Consider the following 15,093-nt stretch of genomic DNA (forward strand, 5'->3'; position numbering starts at 1 on the left):
CTATCATAATGGTTATGTGACGAAATAACAAATTACCATTTAGTTATTTTTAAACATTCAATGAATTAATTGTTAATTTTGACCAAAAAGAAAGTTGGGATATAAAAAAAACAAAATGGCGTCTAAAAATACTGAATGAACCGCAAAATCGTGTTTCAAGAACGCATCAGTAGTATATTCTACTTCAGAGGTAAAATCGAAATTGTGTTGATTATTAGTGTTCAAAAAATCTTTAAATAAAAATGCAACTTCATTTCTATAAATTAAATAGTGAGATTTTCAGGATAAAATGGCAAAGGCAGTCAATTTACAAAATCTTGTAAAACATATTGTTAACGGTACGCTGGCGGAAAATCTTTGTCGTATATGTTTATTGCCATTAAATGATCTCTATGAGGATATTTTCACAAATATTTGTAAAGAAAACAACGAATACTGTGTGGCTGATGTATTAAACACGGTCTGTCAAATAAAGGTGAGATTTACAGTGTTTGGCATTTTGTCAATTTAAAACCACATAAAAATAATGGTTTTTGTATAATAATTAAGTTATATTCCAGATTTCGCATGTGGACAACTACAGAGTATGTGCAAATTGTTTTATTAGTGCCTCTGAGGCTTACAAATTTTACCTTCTCACTCAAAGAAGTAATCAGATTCTAGAGTTCTATGTTAACGAATTGGAAAATCACGTTAATTCAATAGACTACCCGGAGAATATGTCTGTGGACTCTCTATGCATACCATTGCCAGTCATAACAGTTGATACGGATTACGATTTTGATATTAGTAAATTTCCATTTAAAAGTGTTCTTCACGAAAAGCCTATAGTTAACGGAGGAAATGGTACAACTGATGGTGGTGTAGATTGTGTCAAATCAGAAGATATAGATGAAGGGAACATAGTTATTGTGATGGATGATGGGGTGCCGACATTTTTTAAGCCGCAAAGAGATGGATCATTACTCACACTGGACGGAGAAAAAGATCTGAGTATAGACTTCGATAATGAGCCGGAACGGAAGATGATGAAGAAGAGAAAAAGGAAACGGGAGCCAATGGAATATAAAATATGCAGTCGTTGTCCCGTTAGATATAGATTTGTAAGGAAACTTAAAGAACACATGAAAGAGGAACACGGTGTTGACCTTTTTGTTTGTAAGGTATTATATATACTATACATAATACATGAAAATAATCAAATTAATTAATATTTAATTTGTATAAAAAAAGTTTTATCCTTCTAGATCTGCCAAGCTATTATAGAAGATGAACAGGAATATAATAATCACCTGCAAACTCACACAGGTATACACACATGCGCCATCTGCAACATGGTGTTTAAGAAACGTAACACAATCATAAAACATTTCAAATGGCACGAAGAAATGAAAACCAAGAGCCAATCCGACGGACTTCATATTTGCGAATACTGTGGCCTCATGTTGGTCAGTGAGGACGATTTAAAAGATCATAAGGAGAAGAAACATGTAAAAAAATACACGTGTTATTACTGCGGCAAGATGTACAAAGGGGAATTGAGTTTCGAAACGCATATTAAGAAACATGAAGCTAACAATGATTCGAAGTTAGTACCGTAGCTAGTTTCTAGTAATGTGAAGTTATAACCAAGTACTCATTAAAATTCTTTTAGTAGAAATGCAGTTAAAGTAAAGCAAGAAACAAAGAAGAAACGCAAGTACACCTGCCCTACCTGTAACCGAGACTTTGTTGATGAGAGGGCTCTTCTGTGGCATGAACGACTTCACACTAACGAAAGGCCGTATGTTTGTGAGGTGAGGCTGAATATATTACAATACAACCCATCTACTTTTTTGATGTAAATTTTCAATAATTAAATTAATAAATCTCTCAAATTTATGAGATTCTGTATGTTAATGAGCAACATATAAAATTTTATACAACGGGTTAATTAAACGTTATTTCCATACAATACATAAAGCTAGCAACAAAAAATACCAAATCTTATTTATAAATAAAAAATCATATATATGAATATCTTTTTGAATCTAAATAAAATGACATAATATTTACTTATAGACCAATTAAGTACATTTTAAACATAAAAAATCAAAGGTATATTTTGGCATGTTTATAAATCTGTTTGGAACTGCTTGATATTCAAGTTATATATAACTTTAGACGTATTATAATATCTAAATGGTGTGTGTGTGTGTTAACACTGTTCCTATACGTCAGGTGTGCGGCCGCGGGTTCGTTTCCCTGAACCGCCGTAACCAGCACTCGGTGTGCGCCCACACAGCCCCCGCGCGCCGCTGCCCGCTCTGTCCGGCGCTGTTCCATCTAAGGTCGATGGTCAACACCCACGTTAAGAAGGTATGTCGAATAATATGTGTATGGTATCGTTATAGGTTAGACACAGAGTTAGTTTTGAAAATATCATACCAGAAGACGCCCGTGGGTTGCATTTTCCAGCACTGAAATAGAAATTAGTTGTGCGATCTAATAGTTTTTTGATACAAACCACCCCACATCAAATCGGACAAATAACCTCGACTCAATAAGACCATCGGTTGCCAAAATCTTCTCCACAGATGAATGACCCGGGTCGCCAGTATGGCTTCCGTCGCTTAACTACTAAAGATATATATTTTTTCTAAACTATTCCTATGTAATCATACAAATCAATTTGTTAGTCTCTCTTCACGTATAATAATGTTTCAGGTACATCTGAAAACTCACAAGCGTCGTAATCGCACCAGCAAGTATCAGAAGGTGTTCTGGAAGACTGAACGCGTTCCCATCCAGGAGCTGAGCGTGTCCATACAAAATGAGCTGTTTGAGCTGCAGTCCACACAGAACCAGCCTGTGCTCGCCAAGAAATGGGTATTTATATGTTTGTTCGCTGTGCTCGTGTGGGTGACAGATGGACGGCAGCGGACGGAATACCATTTATTGAAGTTTATGTTTTCCGTACTTGTGGCTACATATTTTTAGATACAGATTCTATCTGGTTTCCAACACGGAAACACGCAACATGCAATTGTCCGTGTGGAGTGCAATCCACATCCAAATCTGGACGCACGTTTGTAAAGTTGTCCTTGAGCTCTGTTAACCGTGACCGCGAAAGCCAATCGAATTAGGAATTGCAATCTTTTAAATTGAAACGGTGTATCGCTCGGGATCACGGGGATTCGAGGAACGAGGACATCTTCACGTTTGAAAGGCCCCGTTAAAATCGTCGCTTCCTCTGTTCATTAATTTTGTTACTGTAAGTCGTGTGCCGTGGCAGAGTTTTGGCTGGTTAATGGCGCACTAAGGTGTATGTTAGTATCGTGAAAAAGAGATAAAAACAATCCTTGAAGCCTGTTGTGCAGCGTGTCAAAACTTCAGCTGAATCGATGCAGAACATTTTGAGTATTTTGAAGCATACACAAAGCAACTTAACATTGTTATATGCATAGATTTTGATTCATGAAGTTTTTTTTAAATAAAAATGTATATTTTTTTTGTTTCAGTGACATTTTGGAGGATCGCAGTATGGGCGACGTCCATTGAGTGACAGCTTAAACATTATAAAGGGTGTATTAAAAACAAAACAACTCTAACCCCTTGTATATATATTTTATTAATTTTTTTAATATTTTTTTTGTATCGTATTTTTATATATATAGTTATAATGAATTGGCTATTAATATATACAACTTACATTAAGTGGGTTCTTAGAATAAACTAAAGATCCTTAGGAGCTATGTGGAATCAAGTTTGTCGACATTCACTTTCGCCTTTCGCTGTGTGATTTTTAATTAAAACGTCTCAATCAGCATTTTATATTGTTTTAATCATCCTCGACAGTCATTGACATAATAATTTATCAAAAACCAAAATTCTAATGAAAGTACTCATTGTATGTATGACAGTACAGAGATGTATTACGTTAAATGTCTTGTAAAATGTGTCCCAAGGCTAACAGGAGACATTGAGGTTACTAATGAAACGGTGAAGTATTGTTTGACCACAGACCTAAAATAACATAGAATTGCCAATTTTCCAAACACTATGGACAAAATATTAATATGGAATATATGAAAGTTATTAAAATCGCATTTTTACATTGAATCTCAGAAACGGACTTTTATTAATATTCAGATTCAGTGCGGTCGGATGATTATATCATTATAAAATTGTAGATTAAGAATTAAATCACAACATATGTATAGTTTTATCCTCATTATCCCAAAATACATATAATTTGTTCTACTCGGTGAGTTGGCATCCATTCTTTTTGGAACACTGTCACAATAAGAAACACAATCATCTGTCAATAGTTCTTAAACTGGCAACATTGCCAATATTACCCTATCATATACTTAAATTAACTTTCCACATAAAACGATGAACTTAATGAACGATTCTTTTATATGAAAATTAGTGATTCAAAACTAAGAAGAACTGTAGAGCCATACCTCGTTTGATATTTGTAGAGCAAGGTTAATATATATATTTATATATACATTGAAATTAAGATAGTAACAGAACTTGGAAGAGAACTTTAATTAAATTATGAAACCAAAAAGAATGATGCGATATTCTTATTTAAGTAATTTATAGTAAACATTTGCTATGATAGTTGGAATAGTGTGAATAAATCCTTAAGTAGAAGAAGTACGAGTATATAAAAAGGTGGTTTCGGGGCGAAAGTATAATAAGGTAGTAAACACACTGTCCAATTATTTGTTATAATTCACTAATAGTTTCTTCCACTTTGTACTACATAGGCGTTTGCAAGAAACCTATTTACATCCTGTGAAAATGTCCTATGGTACTCCATGAAAAACTTCGTATAAACTAGATATCCATAATTATAAAACTCTCCAAATATATCTCTGCCATAAAAGATTAAAATTTACAATTATACAATTTATAAAAGGAGCTGCGTCCGAAGTCTAAATAGTTTCCTCGCGAACGCCACTACAACCTAACTATCGTTCGAACCGACTCACGTGTCCGCCGTCGAGGGCCGACCTGAAACGAGACAACATCAACGAGTATCGATACACGTGTCGCAACCAACAACACAAACCATACGCACCTCCGTGACCCGGCCAACTATCGACTTACCTACATCGGCCGTCACATCACTATCCGCACGTCACACTTATCACTAGCACTTGTCACCTGTCACCCGTCACTGTCACTGTCAGTTCACAGTCGCCTGTGTTTGTGGCCGGTGGGTCCGTATATGAACCGGCGCCGCCACTCCTCGTAGTGCTACGTGCACGCTATGCCGCTCGAGCTGGACCCCCTGTCGACCTTCTCGCTCGTCTTCTGTTCTTGATGCGCGCCGTTCTGTACGTTCACTTCATACATGTTAGACGAGTTCGAGTCCTCGGTGTACGATAGCACGCTCACCTCATCCGCCTGAAACAAAGCCAAGTTCCCCAATTTTAGTAACAGGTAGATGGTAATTCATTTTTCTCCTGTTCTACTTGATGACCATTAAGATACAAATATTATTACTATAAAAATGGGTTATATAAAAAATTCAAATGCACATTAAAAAATTTCTCTTTATCAGACGTTTACAAAGACGTTACAAACATTACCAGACGTTTACACCAAACTAAATACAGAAAGTTAAAAGTTTTTATTGTTTGTATGAATTTGTAGTATACTCACACTGCTTTCCGATACCCTCTTAGCCTTCTTTGTATGAACAGCGAGTGTTTCATTCTTTCTCTTGTTAACTTTTTCTCTCCTTAGTAGTGACGGAGACAGGTATTGATGAAGTTGCTTACGACGAACATGACGAGCCTGGGGACATATCATCATTACTCTGTGTCTCATAAGCTGCTAGAAGTAAATCATACCTTTCAACCAATAGTATAAAACAACTTATATACACTAGCCGCAAATAAAAACAAATTCAATTTGCAAAATGAAAGTTATGCCTGACATCAGTTATTTGCCAATGAGAGTGTCATCAAAAACTGTTCAGCCATTTCATATATCTACTATAAAATTAAATTTTGATATTTAAATCTAATATATAGTTAGGAAGCTGATCAAACTAATCTCTTTGTATTTAAATATCTATAGACAAATGCAAATATATTTTTAATCTATGATTCACATTAACTAATAAATGTTAAATTTAATAATAAAACAACATATACCTCTATAGTCATTCCCTCTCTAAGTACATTAGTGTTCTCGGCCTGGTAGTGTACGGCCTTTGTGAATGACGATATATCATATGTGAGGTCAACATTGACATTGGTCTTGTCAAACACCAGACCTATGAACCACATTGAGCAGACGTTTGCCACTATCTCGCCCTGGAAAATATATACGTTTATATATATATATATATATAACCTCAGCCATTCCTTATTAAAAATGCTATACCCGAGTGAGATTCAGTACAGCCATTATGAGATTAGCCGGAACAAACATACAGACAGAAGGTTTAAAAAAGAATAACGAGATTCATATGTCTTGTATGAGTATGTTGAAGAAAAAAAAAATGTTACACACCGACAATACAATGTTATTTATTACTATACATAATAAATTAACAACATATATCTGTATACAATTTTTTTATGTACTAAATATAATTTGCAATAAACGGTTTAGAGAAATTTTCTTGGTTTTATGTGCATATGAGAACATTATTGCTAATTCCATATTTACTTTAAGCATTGTTTTATTAAAACTACAGATCACATATATTACTTACATTCAGTATACTGTGTTTTTTAATCAACGACCTACCAGCACACACAGACTATGTATAACTCACCTTATCATTTTTAACTTCAGCGGCGCCGTGTTCCTCTGTTTGTACTGGTGTACCTATTGATATAAAATTATTATGATTACAAGTTACTTACAAAGTTATAGTCAAGCATTTCCTTACCATACATCCGAGCGGGTGAGCGGGTCAGGATTACAAGTTAACAGTTATATTATTTACTTCGTGACTATTATATATATGTGACATAATTTTGTCTGTTCATTTTCAAAACTTATTGGCTTATAATTTAATTATTTCGTAATTAATTAAGAAAGTATATATATAATGTTAATAGAATAGGTTCCAACTTAATGTCAGTGTGTTATTGAAATTTATATTGTTTCGTTGGCTCTCATATAATCATCACTAAAAATTTTATTAAATTATCAGTGTTTAGGTAACTTTAGCTTCTCTCCAAGTTAATAATATACATGTTATATATTTATTACCTAAGCATATGTGTTATAGTAAATTACCTGGAGGTAAGGCGAGCGGATGTCCGTTGTTAGTATTGAGAGGCACGGAGTTGTAACACTCCGGATTCACATGAGCAATGGTTATATGCTGGTTTCGTTCCAGTGTGGCTGTGGAGAAATATTATATACATTATCTGATCTATATATATTATATGAGATCATTATTATTTACTTACACTCCATACATTTTTAAATATGCATTGTATTTATATAAGATATACTAAGGTATAATAAGTATAGTACTGTGATATATACAGTAAACTTAACTATAACTTATACGAATGCAGTGTACATTGAAAAATGCACGGTTTAAACAAAATAGATTCCTACAACTGATATTGAATATCTAAGACCTATTATGTAACTTAGTATGTACTTTTGAATTTTGTGTGATTGTTACATAGATTTAAATATTCTAGAAAATTCATTGTATAGTAAAATTTCTATATAGAAAATGTTTAAAAATATTAATTTATTTTTAATAATTAATCAGTAAATTACAACCAGATATATGTCGGCGCAATGGTTATTATTTGAATAGCTAATAATTGAGGGTAGTTGTAATTATCAGGTGTCGCCCGCATGACCTGCGGAGCCGCCTGTGCGAGTGAAGTCACAACAATGTTGGTATAGAGGCGAGAGTACTCATTACTGATAGTCTCGCCCGAGCCGTTGCAGGGTACGGACCTCTTCGAAGTGAGGGGTTCGTCAAACCGCATATAGGGTTACCTTCAAGAGTCTGAGATCTTGACGACATTCAAGAATATAGGCATTGGTGACGTCTGTTACGCTGACGTCACTCTTCATAAAACCCACAGTTTGGATCTTACTCCGACATATGCTATGGTTGTAATTGTTTAAAGTAAGGCAATTTTTTTCTAATTTAAGCTAAATAGTTAAATTTAAATCTATATAACGAATATGAAATATAATGGTGTTTTATATATATCAGTAATAATTGACTAACTGATGAGGTGTCGTATCTTGCTCTCGACCAGCCCGCACCAGGGCAGCTGATCCAGGGTGTTAGCCGATGACGCAAGCAGTACTATGAAGTGTTTGTAGCGGGAGAAGAAATTTGCAGCTTCAAACAACCGTTCCCAGCCACACTTTCCGAGCATTATCTCATCAGTTATAGCAAGACCTGGAAAATGTATATAATAAAAAAAATATATATAATGTAATAACAGATTTTTGAATATTACCAAAACAATTTTTTTTGTTTGTTACGGTTGAAAAAAAAAAAAATTTATTTCATTAATATGGATATTACAAAATACGTGCTCCGCGCAGAGTAAATAATATAAGATAATAATTTTATTAAATACTGGACCCGCGAGATTATATCCATCCATACGTGTAGATGAAATTAGTGCGTCTGTTTGTGATATTGAAATAACCATTTTTTGATACATGCATCTGATGTATACAGTGTACAAAACATTTTTTTTTATTTTGGTCTGTCTGTCAGTTTGTTCCGGCTAATTTCTGAAATGGCTGGACCGCTTTTGATGGAGCTTTTATCGGCAGGTAACTATTGTAACAAGGAGTGACTTAGATCTTTTCTCCTGGTACAGAAATTACGCTTATCACGCACGTTATCACGCACAGTCTGAGACAGGTTTTAAAAGTATTTTCATATATTTTTTTCTCACGCAGACAGAGTCGCGGGTGGTCGCCAGTTATATACAGTCGGTTACTGACCCAGCCTGAACTCCTCCATGATGACCGTCCTCGTGGATGACGACACATTGAACGTGGAGTTCTGTTGTGGGTAAGCCGGTGTTATGATGGGCATCAGGTGGTAGCGATCCGACATGTTAACCTGCGGACACAGCGGACTCGTTTGTTATTAGCATGTGATTGTTTGCGGGTCCTAGAGTATAGCTGCTATAAATCTGTCATGATTTATTTCTGAAAGTGATATTCTCACGCGTTATAGCGAACTATTGTATATATGAAATATTTAGGGAAAGCATAAACACATGTATTTTCTGCTATTATAGATCGATAGCCGATAAAAGGCTAGCCTTAGACTTAGTTCACATTAAAAGCGACATATATAAAGCTGGATTCTCACCCTCGGATCCCAAACGGGGAAACCCAGATTGACCGAGTCCGGTGGTTTGAGGAGTACTGGCTGCGGCCACTTCCACTGGCTGAAGACGAGGAAGAACTTGTGTAGTAATGTAGCTGGTAACGCATTGGGATACAACTGACAGGTTCGCGCCACTAGCATGGCCCAGGACACTCCGCCGAGGTAACCCAGGGTATTAGAATATATTCCATGCCCTGGAAGGAGGATATATGTTACAATATGTTAGTATATGATTTTTCTCCTAAATTATATAAGTGATAGCGATAATACGCATTGATATAAATTTAAATATAGAGACGAAACCTCTCAGCATTCTATGGTGCCGAGTGCCGGGTCCACCGTTGCAGGGAGAGTAGCTTCAACAGTGCCTGGGACTTGCGACCCAGGTGTAGGTTTAAGGGCCCCTATCTAACGCGCATTAAAAGCTCATTTCCACCATCCAAGCTCCTCTCTCTATCTAACCAAATTGGATAAGAACCCACTAGGGCTGGCTTCGACGCACGTTCCAAGAATGAACTGATGTTAGTTCTTGGCAGGCCTAAGTCTTTCAGCAGGTTGTATAGAGATTGGGCTGTTATACCTCTCGCTCCTACTTCTACCGCATACAAATTTACAACGAACATATTCTTAGTGAGCTCGTAATATTTGTTGACCTTGTTGGCATGGTCTTTGGGGATGTTGGTTTCCCAAGGAACCGTCAGCTCTAATAACACAACGCGCTCTAAAGTTCGAGAATACGGAAATATGTCTGGTCTAGAGGCCGACTCACAAATATCCTCTGGGATCTTATATTGCTTCTCATACGTGTCCATCATAATTATGTTTAAAATAAGTACGAACAATTAATTTTTTGAATGGAGGGGCTTCAGCGAGCCTTTGGCCTTCGGAAGTTCTTTGCATATACTATTTATTCTAAATTAACTATAAATAAATGCTATGTTTTAGTATCTGACACGTAAAGTGTGTTCAACACGGAGCGTATGTTCTCAAATAGCGAAGATACAACTGAGCATTTGTTATTCTATAAGTCAACGTAAATCACTTACGTTTGGCCCACAGCTTGATAGCCCTCAAGGTGAGTCTAAAGGTATTTATATCGGGGACCAATCTCAGTATTTCATCGGTGACTCTACACCCGTTCAGCGACCTCACGCACTTCTGGTCCAGGTTCTTGAGGAGCATGTCGTCTCGGAGGTCGAAGGAATCTGGACACGAAGGACGTCAATTGAGTTCAACGAAACAAGATAAACATTGTAAATAAATGCTGAAAGATCTTGAGCTTTATGATTTATCAATTACAGCTCATCATCATATAAAATAAGTAACTTTTTAATAAACTCTTGTATATATGTATTTATTTAAATTTAGTGTCAAAGGTCGTACCTGGTATTTCCTTGAGAGCTAGTCTGGCAAACAACAGATCTATTTCGATACCGTCAAAGTTCATCTTAATGACGGGCACGAACGCGTCCTCCACAGCTCGGAGATCTTTCACCTGCAGACGTACACACAAACATGTATATATATTGGTTGTTAATATTATATATTGAAATTGAAAGAATTCATGTACATATAAGTTATAACAGACAATCGGAATGCTATAAAGATCAATAAAATTAATATTAAAACACTAATTAGTGTGACTGTGTTGTGCCTCATCATCTTTCACTATCTTTCAGCGTGTGTGTGTGTGTGTGTATGTGTGTGTGTTCTCACTTGAGGTTGTTCCTTGAGCAGTTCGTAGAATGACTGGAAGTAGTCCGACCGGTCGATATGTCTTGGAGCCACGCACAAGGCGTCAATATCCGCGCCTCGGTGGTGCACCTGGAGGATATGACACGTAACACTGATATGAAAAATATTTTAGCTCAATCCACCACACCGCTCGAGGATGACATGGCGGGTGACATATTTATGTACTTCTCTCACATTTTTCAATCTCATAACACTTTGAACACTCGCCAATCGATTGTAATATTGCGTTATGTTTTTATTCCTTAATATGAAATAATGTTCCTGTAGAAAGTTATCTGAGTATATTTTTTGTATAGAAATCATAATAAAAATTCAATTTTAAAAATAAGGGTGCGCGTCGAAGTCCGTCATTCCAACCTGCTTGACAAACAGCACAACTTTCGTGAAGACGAGACATACCGGGTGTAAATTACAAGACAGGAACAGGTATCGGCTGAAACACGTCCTTATAACTATGTGGAATATGGCTGGAAATTGTCTAACACGTATAACATTCCACATCTATCACATTGCCAGAGCTAAATATTATTTTGGCACATTCAGCTCAGCCTAGAGCAGTTTGCAGGAAAATTAAAAATATTTTGTTAGGATGTGACACGTAACAAGACTAACTGACAGCCACTTCATCTGTTCTGCTGATCACAATAAGAGGGACCGAGATGTCGTAACTGCATACATTCTTCGTATTTAATTGCGGATGAATATCTAACAGTTCGGACTCCGAATTCAGTCGTAATCGAGATAAAAAAAAACCTTAATAATTCAGTCTGTATAGGAATATTGATGTGTAAGCTAAAATATATTTTTTCATACAAATCTATCTCGCTTAATAACTTTAAGACATCCATTAGAGATTTACAGATAAATAAAAGTATGACAAGCCTCGCCTATCCTGTATTTATTGGTTATTTATTCTTATAAATTAATTATAGACAAACCTTCGAGATAATATTAACAGAATTATGTTATCCTATTGTTTTTGTTCTGGTAAAGTTAATGTATTACATGACCCGGTCATATTATAAACAATGTACATGTTTTGTCACACCTTTAATATTTAACTGAATTATTGTTTAAAAATATCCTTATGTGTATATATATATATATATATATATATAACTATTAATTATTTGTATGTATGTAGAATAAATATTAATCACCCCGAGCCTGTATGATCCGAATGTATATATATTGCCTCCGACTGTGTCAGCTACGCTGGGTGGCATGTTCTTCCTCAAGGATTCGTCTCTTATCCACTGCCTGACCAGCCGATGTAAGGATCCGAGCACCTCCATCCTGTGATGCATCTCAGCCTCGGATTCAAACACACCAAACGGCACCAGGGATTCCTTGAGCTCATTTGTCTTCTCAATGTCGATGGGTTTCGGACCTGTCGAGCATATTACGTGCTGAACATTTTTAATATTATATACCTAGACTATTCGTATGTGTGTGTGTGTGTGTGTTATGGTTATAACAGTATATAAGCCTTCGATAAGCAACTTCTTTCTCACAAACTGATATTACTCGGATTGCTACGCGTATGTGAATGACATCTCGTCTGCCCGTGATCAAGGCTGCTGCAAAGTAACCGAAACTTCGGGAGTACGTAGTTTATAAAAGTAATAAAATACGCATCATGTATGTACACTTGCGAAAGTCTTAGATCTCATTCTTTCTGACAGTTTTGGTATGAAATCACAAACACAGATGGCTCTGTTACTAATTCTCATATCAGAAGCATACATCCTTTTTCAAGTCGGTTAAAAATAGATAAAATTTGCTTTGAACACAATTTTGAAGTTTTCAGGATCTAGTAAGGCAATTATGAAATTCTCAACTCATAACAATTGTGCGTATTATTCTTAGTATAGATCATAAATATATATAAATATCTCTGCAAATAAGTACCTTTTTATTTTTACTATATGAAAAAATTAGTATACATTCCGTAGGGCAATTTGAATATAGCAATGTAAATTTTTCAGCAAGTTATCATAAGAGACTACAAGATGAAAGTGCAACTAGAATAATAATAATGCCGTATACAATATTTAGATAAGACATAAATAGTAATAAGGCTTGTATACATGTTATAGTTAATAAAGTATGAGTTTGTACTGTATAAAAAACCATCTCCTTGTATGTCGTTAGCTTTATTCGTATATTTAAAGCTGACAATGTTTTTTAATACAATAAACTTTCCATCTAAATTATGCATATAGCAGTATGCATATGCATATAGCAGTTTGTTTGATCATGTGAAAAAATATAATTATATGAGTCTTAGCTAAACATTTAGTTTGTCTCTAGTCATTAGTCATTATATAGACAGCATCCCATAGATATTACCTGCCATAGAAATAGCTGAAGTCATGCCGAGCGTCTTCAGGTTCTGTTGATTTTGGTGTTCATTGGACTTGGAGGCGTTGGCCTGGTGATTTGTATGCGAATATTGAGATGCCGGCCACATCTTGAATATCTTATTATCTATATTAATCGTATGGTGGGCTTATGTCATTTGGGCCGCCTAAATGCTCTGCTATACAGCTAGCGCCTTGTCTGTAACATGAATGAGTTTAGTTAAATTTTATACAATTTAGTCAAACAAAACATTCCTTTTGTAGTTTATAAATATATTATTTGTATTATAGTTCAGATAATATTTTATGTTAGTTGTTTTCTTACAAGTTGTTATCAGTAATGACAATTTTGATAATGTTATGTTTGAATTTGCTAGAAAATTGTATGTACAATCAGGTTTATGTGAATTTAAAAAATAAGTTATAGAAAATTTTGTGAAAAATATTATATTATGATATATTGATAGTGCATATATTACATATAGAACTGCTTTAGTTACTATGTTAACAGAACATATATGTATATAATCACGATTATATATTGATATATAAAAAAATGTTTTTAATTTAACAGTAATTAAGAAAAATAAAGTATATTGTATTTTTCCTCATTTATTAATCAGCTGGAATAAGTGACATTGAAAAGTGACACGAATACGCCATGAGGGGAAATAAATTTAAAAACCTTGGATTGAAAATAACAAAGAAGGCTATGATGAGGCGTTTTTGAAATAAACTGTCCAGTCTAGTAGTTAGATAAGTAAAAGAGTTATTTATACTTTTAAGAATATAACTTGTTGATTAAAAAACTACTAAAATAATGTAGACCAAGCTAGAATAATAGTATAAGTTTAAACTTTAAAGAAATCTTGTGGTTCATTCACCCATTCTATTATTAAACTACGTTCATTGTTTATGGACATATTTCTGTATACATTAGAAAAAACAAACAATATTATCGACGATGATATTAACTATTAAGAAAACCTTCGATGTTATACACAATAAATCGTGGCAATGCGTAGCGGTTTGTATAGTATATTGTTCTTTGTGAAGTGCTAAGGTCACATACGTAGCTACATTAATGTTTCATCAAGATAAACTACCAAGTTCGTTTTAAGAAATTTTCCTAAGACTTTAATAAAAACTTTTTCTTACATAAAGAAATAACATGGCCATTTATTCGCGCATTAAAACTCACGTTGCCATTACCTATTACGTTAACGAATTCACTAAAGGAATAGAAGCACTGATATCAATTAACACTCACCAAATCACTTATTTATAAACTTAATTTTACCGATACTTCTGAACTAATGACCACACTCATGTTATTAAAAAGAAACAAACATTAATTTGCAAACAAGCGCCCAACAGTCGCCAACAACAAGGCAGCCATTTTTAATAAATGGCGTTTAAAAGTGTTACCATAGTAAGTGAATTTTTTTGCTAGGTTTTTTAATCGAGTAAGGTATTGTTTTACATTCATGATTTAAAGCAGGAAGGGTTATTTTATAAAATAATGAAAAACCTTTTATAATTTGTGTAACTTTTAATCTTAAAGGCGTTTTATGTATTTGGGATGCGTTCAAGATATGTTCTTTTCATCGTTACTTTTGC

General features: G+C 34.7%; 2 protein-coding genes across 8 annotated transcripts; one reads left to right on the top strand and one right to left on the bottom strand.

Annotated features, from left to right (window-relative positions):
• Positions 1 to 49: 49 nt before the first annotated feature.
• Positions 50 to 4,040, top strand: LOC116775705 (zinc finger protein 354C-like). 4 transcript variants are annotated; one of them, XM_032668665.2, is made up of 8 exons: positions 50 to 190; positions 272 to 475; positions 561 to 1,163; positions 1,248 to 1,588; positions 1,655 to 1,796; positions 2,221 to 2,358; positions 2,707 to 2,868; positions 3,501 to 4,040. In XM_032668665.2, the coding sequence occupies exons 2-8, from the start codon at positions 290 to 292 to the stop codon at positions 3,501 to 3,503; spliced, it is 1,575 nt and encodes a 524-aa protein (XP_032524556.2). In that variant the 5' UTR covers positions 50 to 190; positions 272 to 289; the 3' UTR covers positions 3,504 to 4,040. The 4 variants fall into 4 exon arrangements, with proteins under 4 accessions (XP_032524556.2, XP_032524557.2, XP_061380990.1 ...); XM_032668666.2 differs by having other exon boundaries at positions 51 to 190; positions 1,658 to 1,796; XM_061525006.1 differs by having other exon boundaries at positions 104 to 190; positions 284 to 475.
• Positions 3,590 to 14,880, bottom strand: LOC116775614 (poly(A) polymerase type 3). 4 transcript variants are annotated; one of them, XR_009753244.1, is made up of 15 exons: positions 14,744 to 14,880; positions 13,463 to 13,672; positions 12,271 to 12,500; positions 11,072 to 11,179; positions 10,739 to 10,850; positions 10,402 to 10,560; positions 9,338 to 9,549; positions 8,962 to 9,082; positions 8,225 to 8,401; positions 7,258 to 7,365; positions 6,788 to 6,840; positions 6,159 to 6,320; positions 5,662 to 5,796; positions 5,104 to 5,403; positions 3,590 to 5,007 (listed from the first exon to the last, which is right to left on the bottom strand). XR_009753244.1 is itself a non-coding variant. In XM_061525004.1 (14 exons), exons 2-14 carry the CDS (start codon positions 13,581 to 13,583, stop codon positions 5,254 to 5,256), a joined length of 1,848 nt encoding a protein of 615 aa, XP_061380988.1. In that variant the 5' UTR covers positions 13,584 to 13,672; positions 14,744 to 14,880; the 3' UTR covers positions 3,590 to 5,253. The 4 variants fall into 4 exon arrangements, 2 of the variants coding, with proteins under 2 accessions (XP_061380988.1, XP_061380989.1); XR_009753245.1 differs by having other exon boundaries at positions 5,075 to 5,403; XM_061525004.1 differs by having other exon boundaries at positions 3,590 to 5,403.
• Positions 14,881 to 15,093: the final 213 nt, after the last annotated feature.

The sequence above is a fragment of the Danaus plexippus genome, chromosome 27, assembly GCF_018135715.1.
Source record: "Danaus plexippus chromosome 27, MEX_DaPlex, whole genome shotgun sequence".
Classification (NCBI taxonomy): Eukaryota; Metazoa; Arthropoda; class Insecta; order Lepidoptera; family Nymphalidae; genus Danaus; species Danaus plexippus.

Coding starts and splice junctions, on each gene's coding strand:
- LOC116775614 (XM_061525004.1), bottom strand. CDS start 13,583: ATGTGGCCGGCATCTCAATATTCGCATACAAATCACCAGGCCAACGCC. Junction 12,501..13,462: donor TTCAGCTATTTCTATGGCAG/GTAATATCTATG, acceptor TATGCTCGACAG/GTCCGAAACCCATCGACATT. Junction 10,851..11,071: donor TGCTCAAGGAACAACCTCAA/GTGAGAACACAC, acceptor GTACGTCTGCAG/GTGAAAGATCTCCGAGCTGT.
- LOC116775705 (XM_032668665.2), top strand. CDS start 290: ATGGCAAAGGCAGTCAATTTACAAAATCTTGTAAAACATATTGTTAAC. Junction 1,589..1,654: donor GAAGCTAACAATGATTCGAA/GTTAGTACCGTA, acceptor AAATTCTTTTAG/TAGAAATGCAGTTAAAGTAA. Junction 1,797..2,220: donor AAAGGCCGTATGTTTGTGAG/GTGAGGCTGAAT, acceptor CCTATACGTCAG/GTGTGCGGCCGCGGGTTCGT.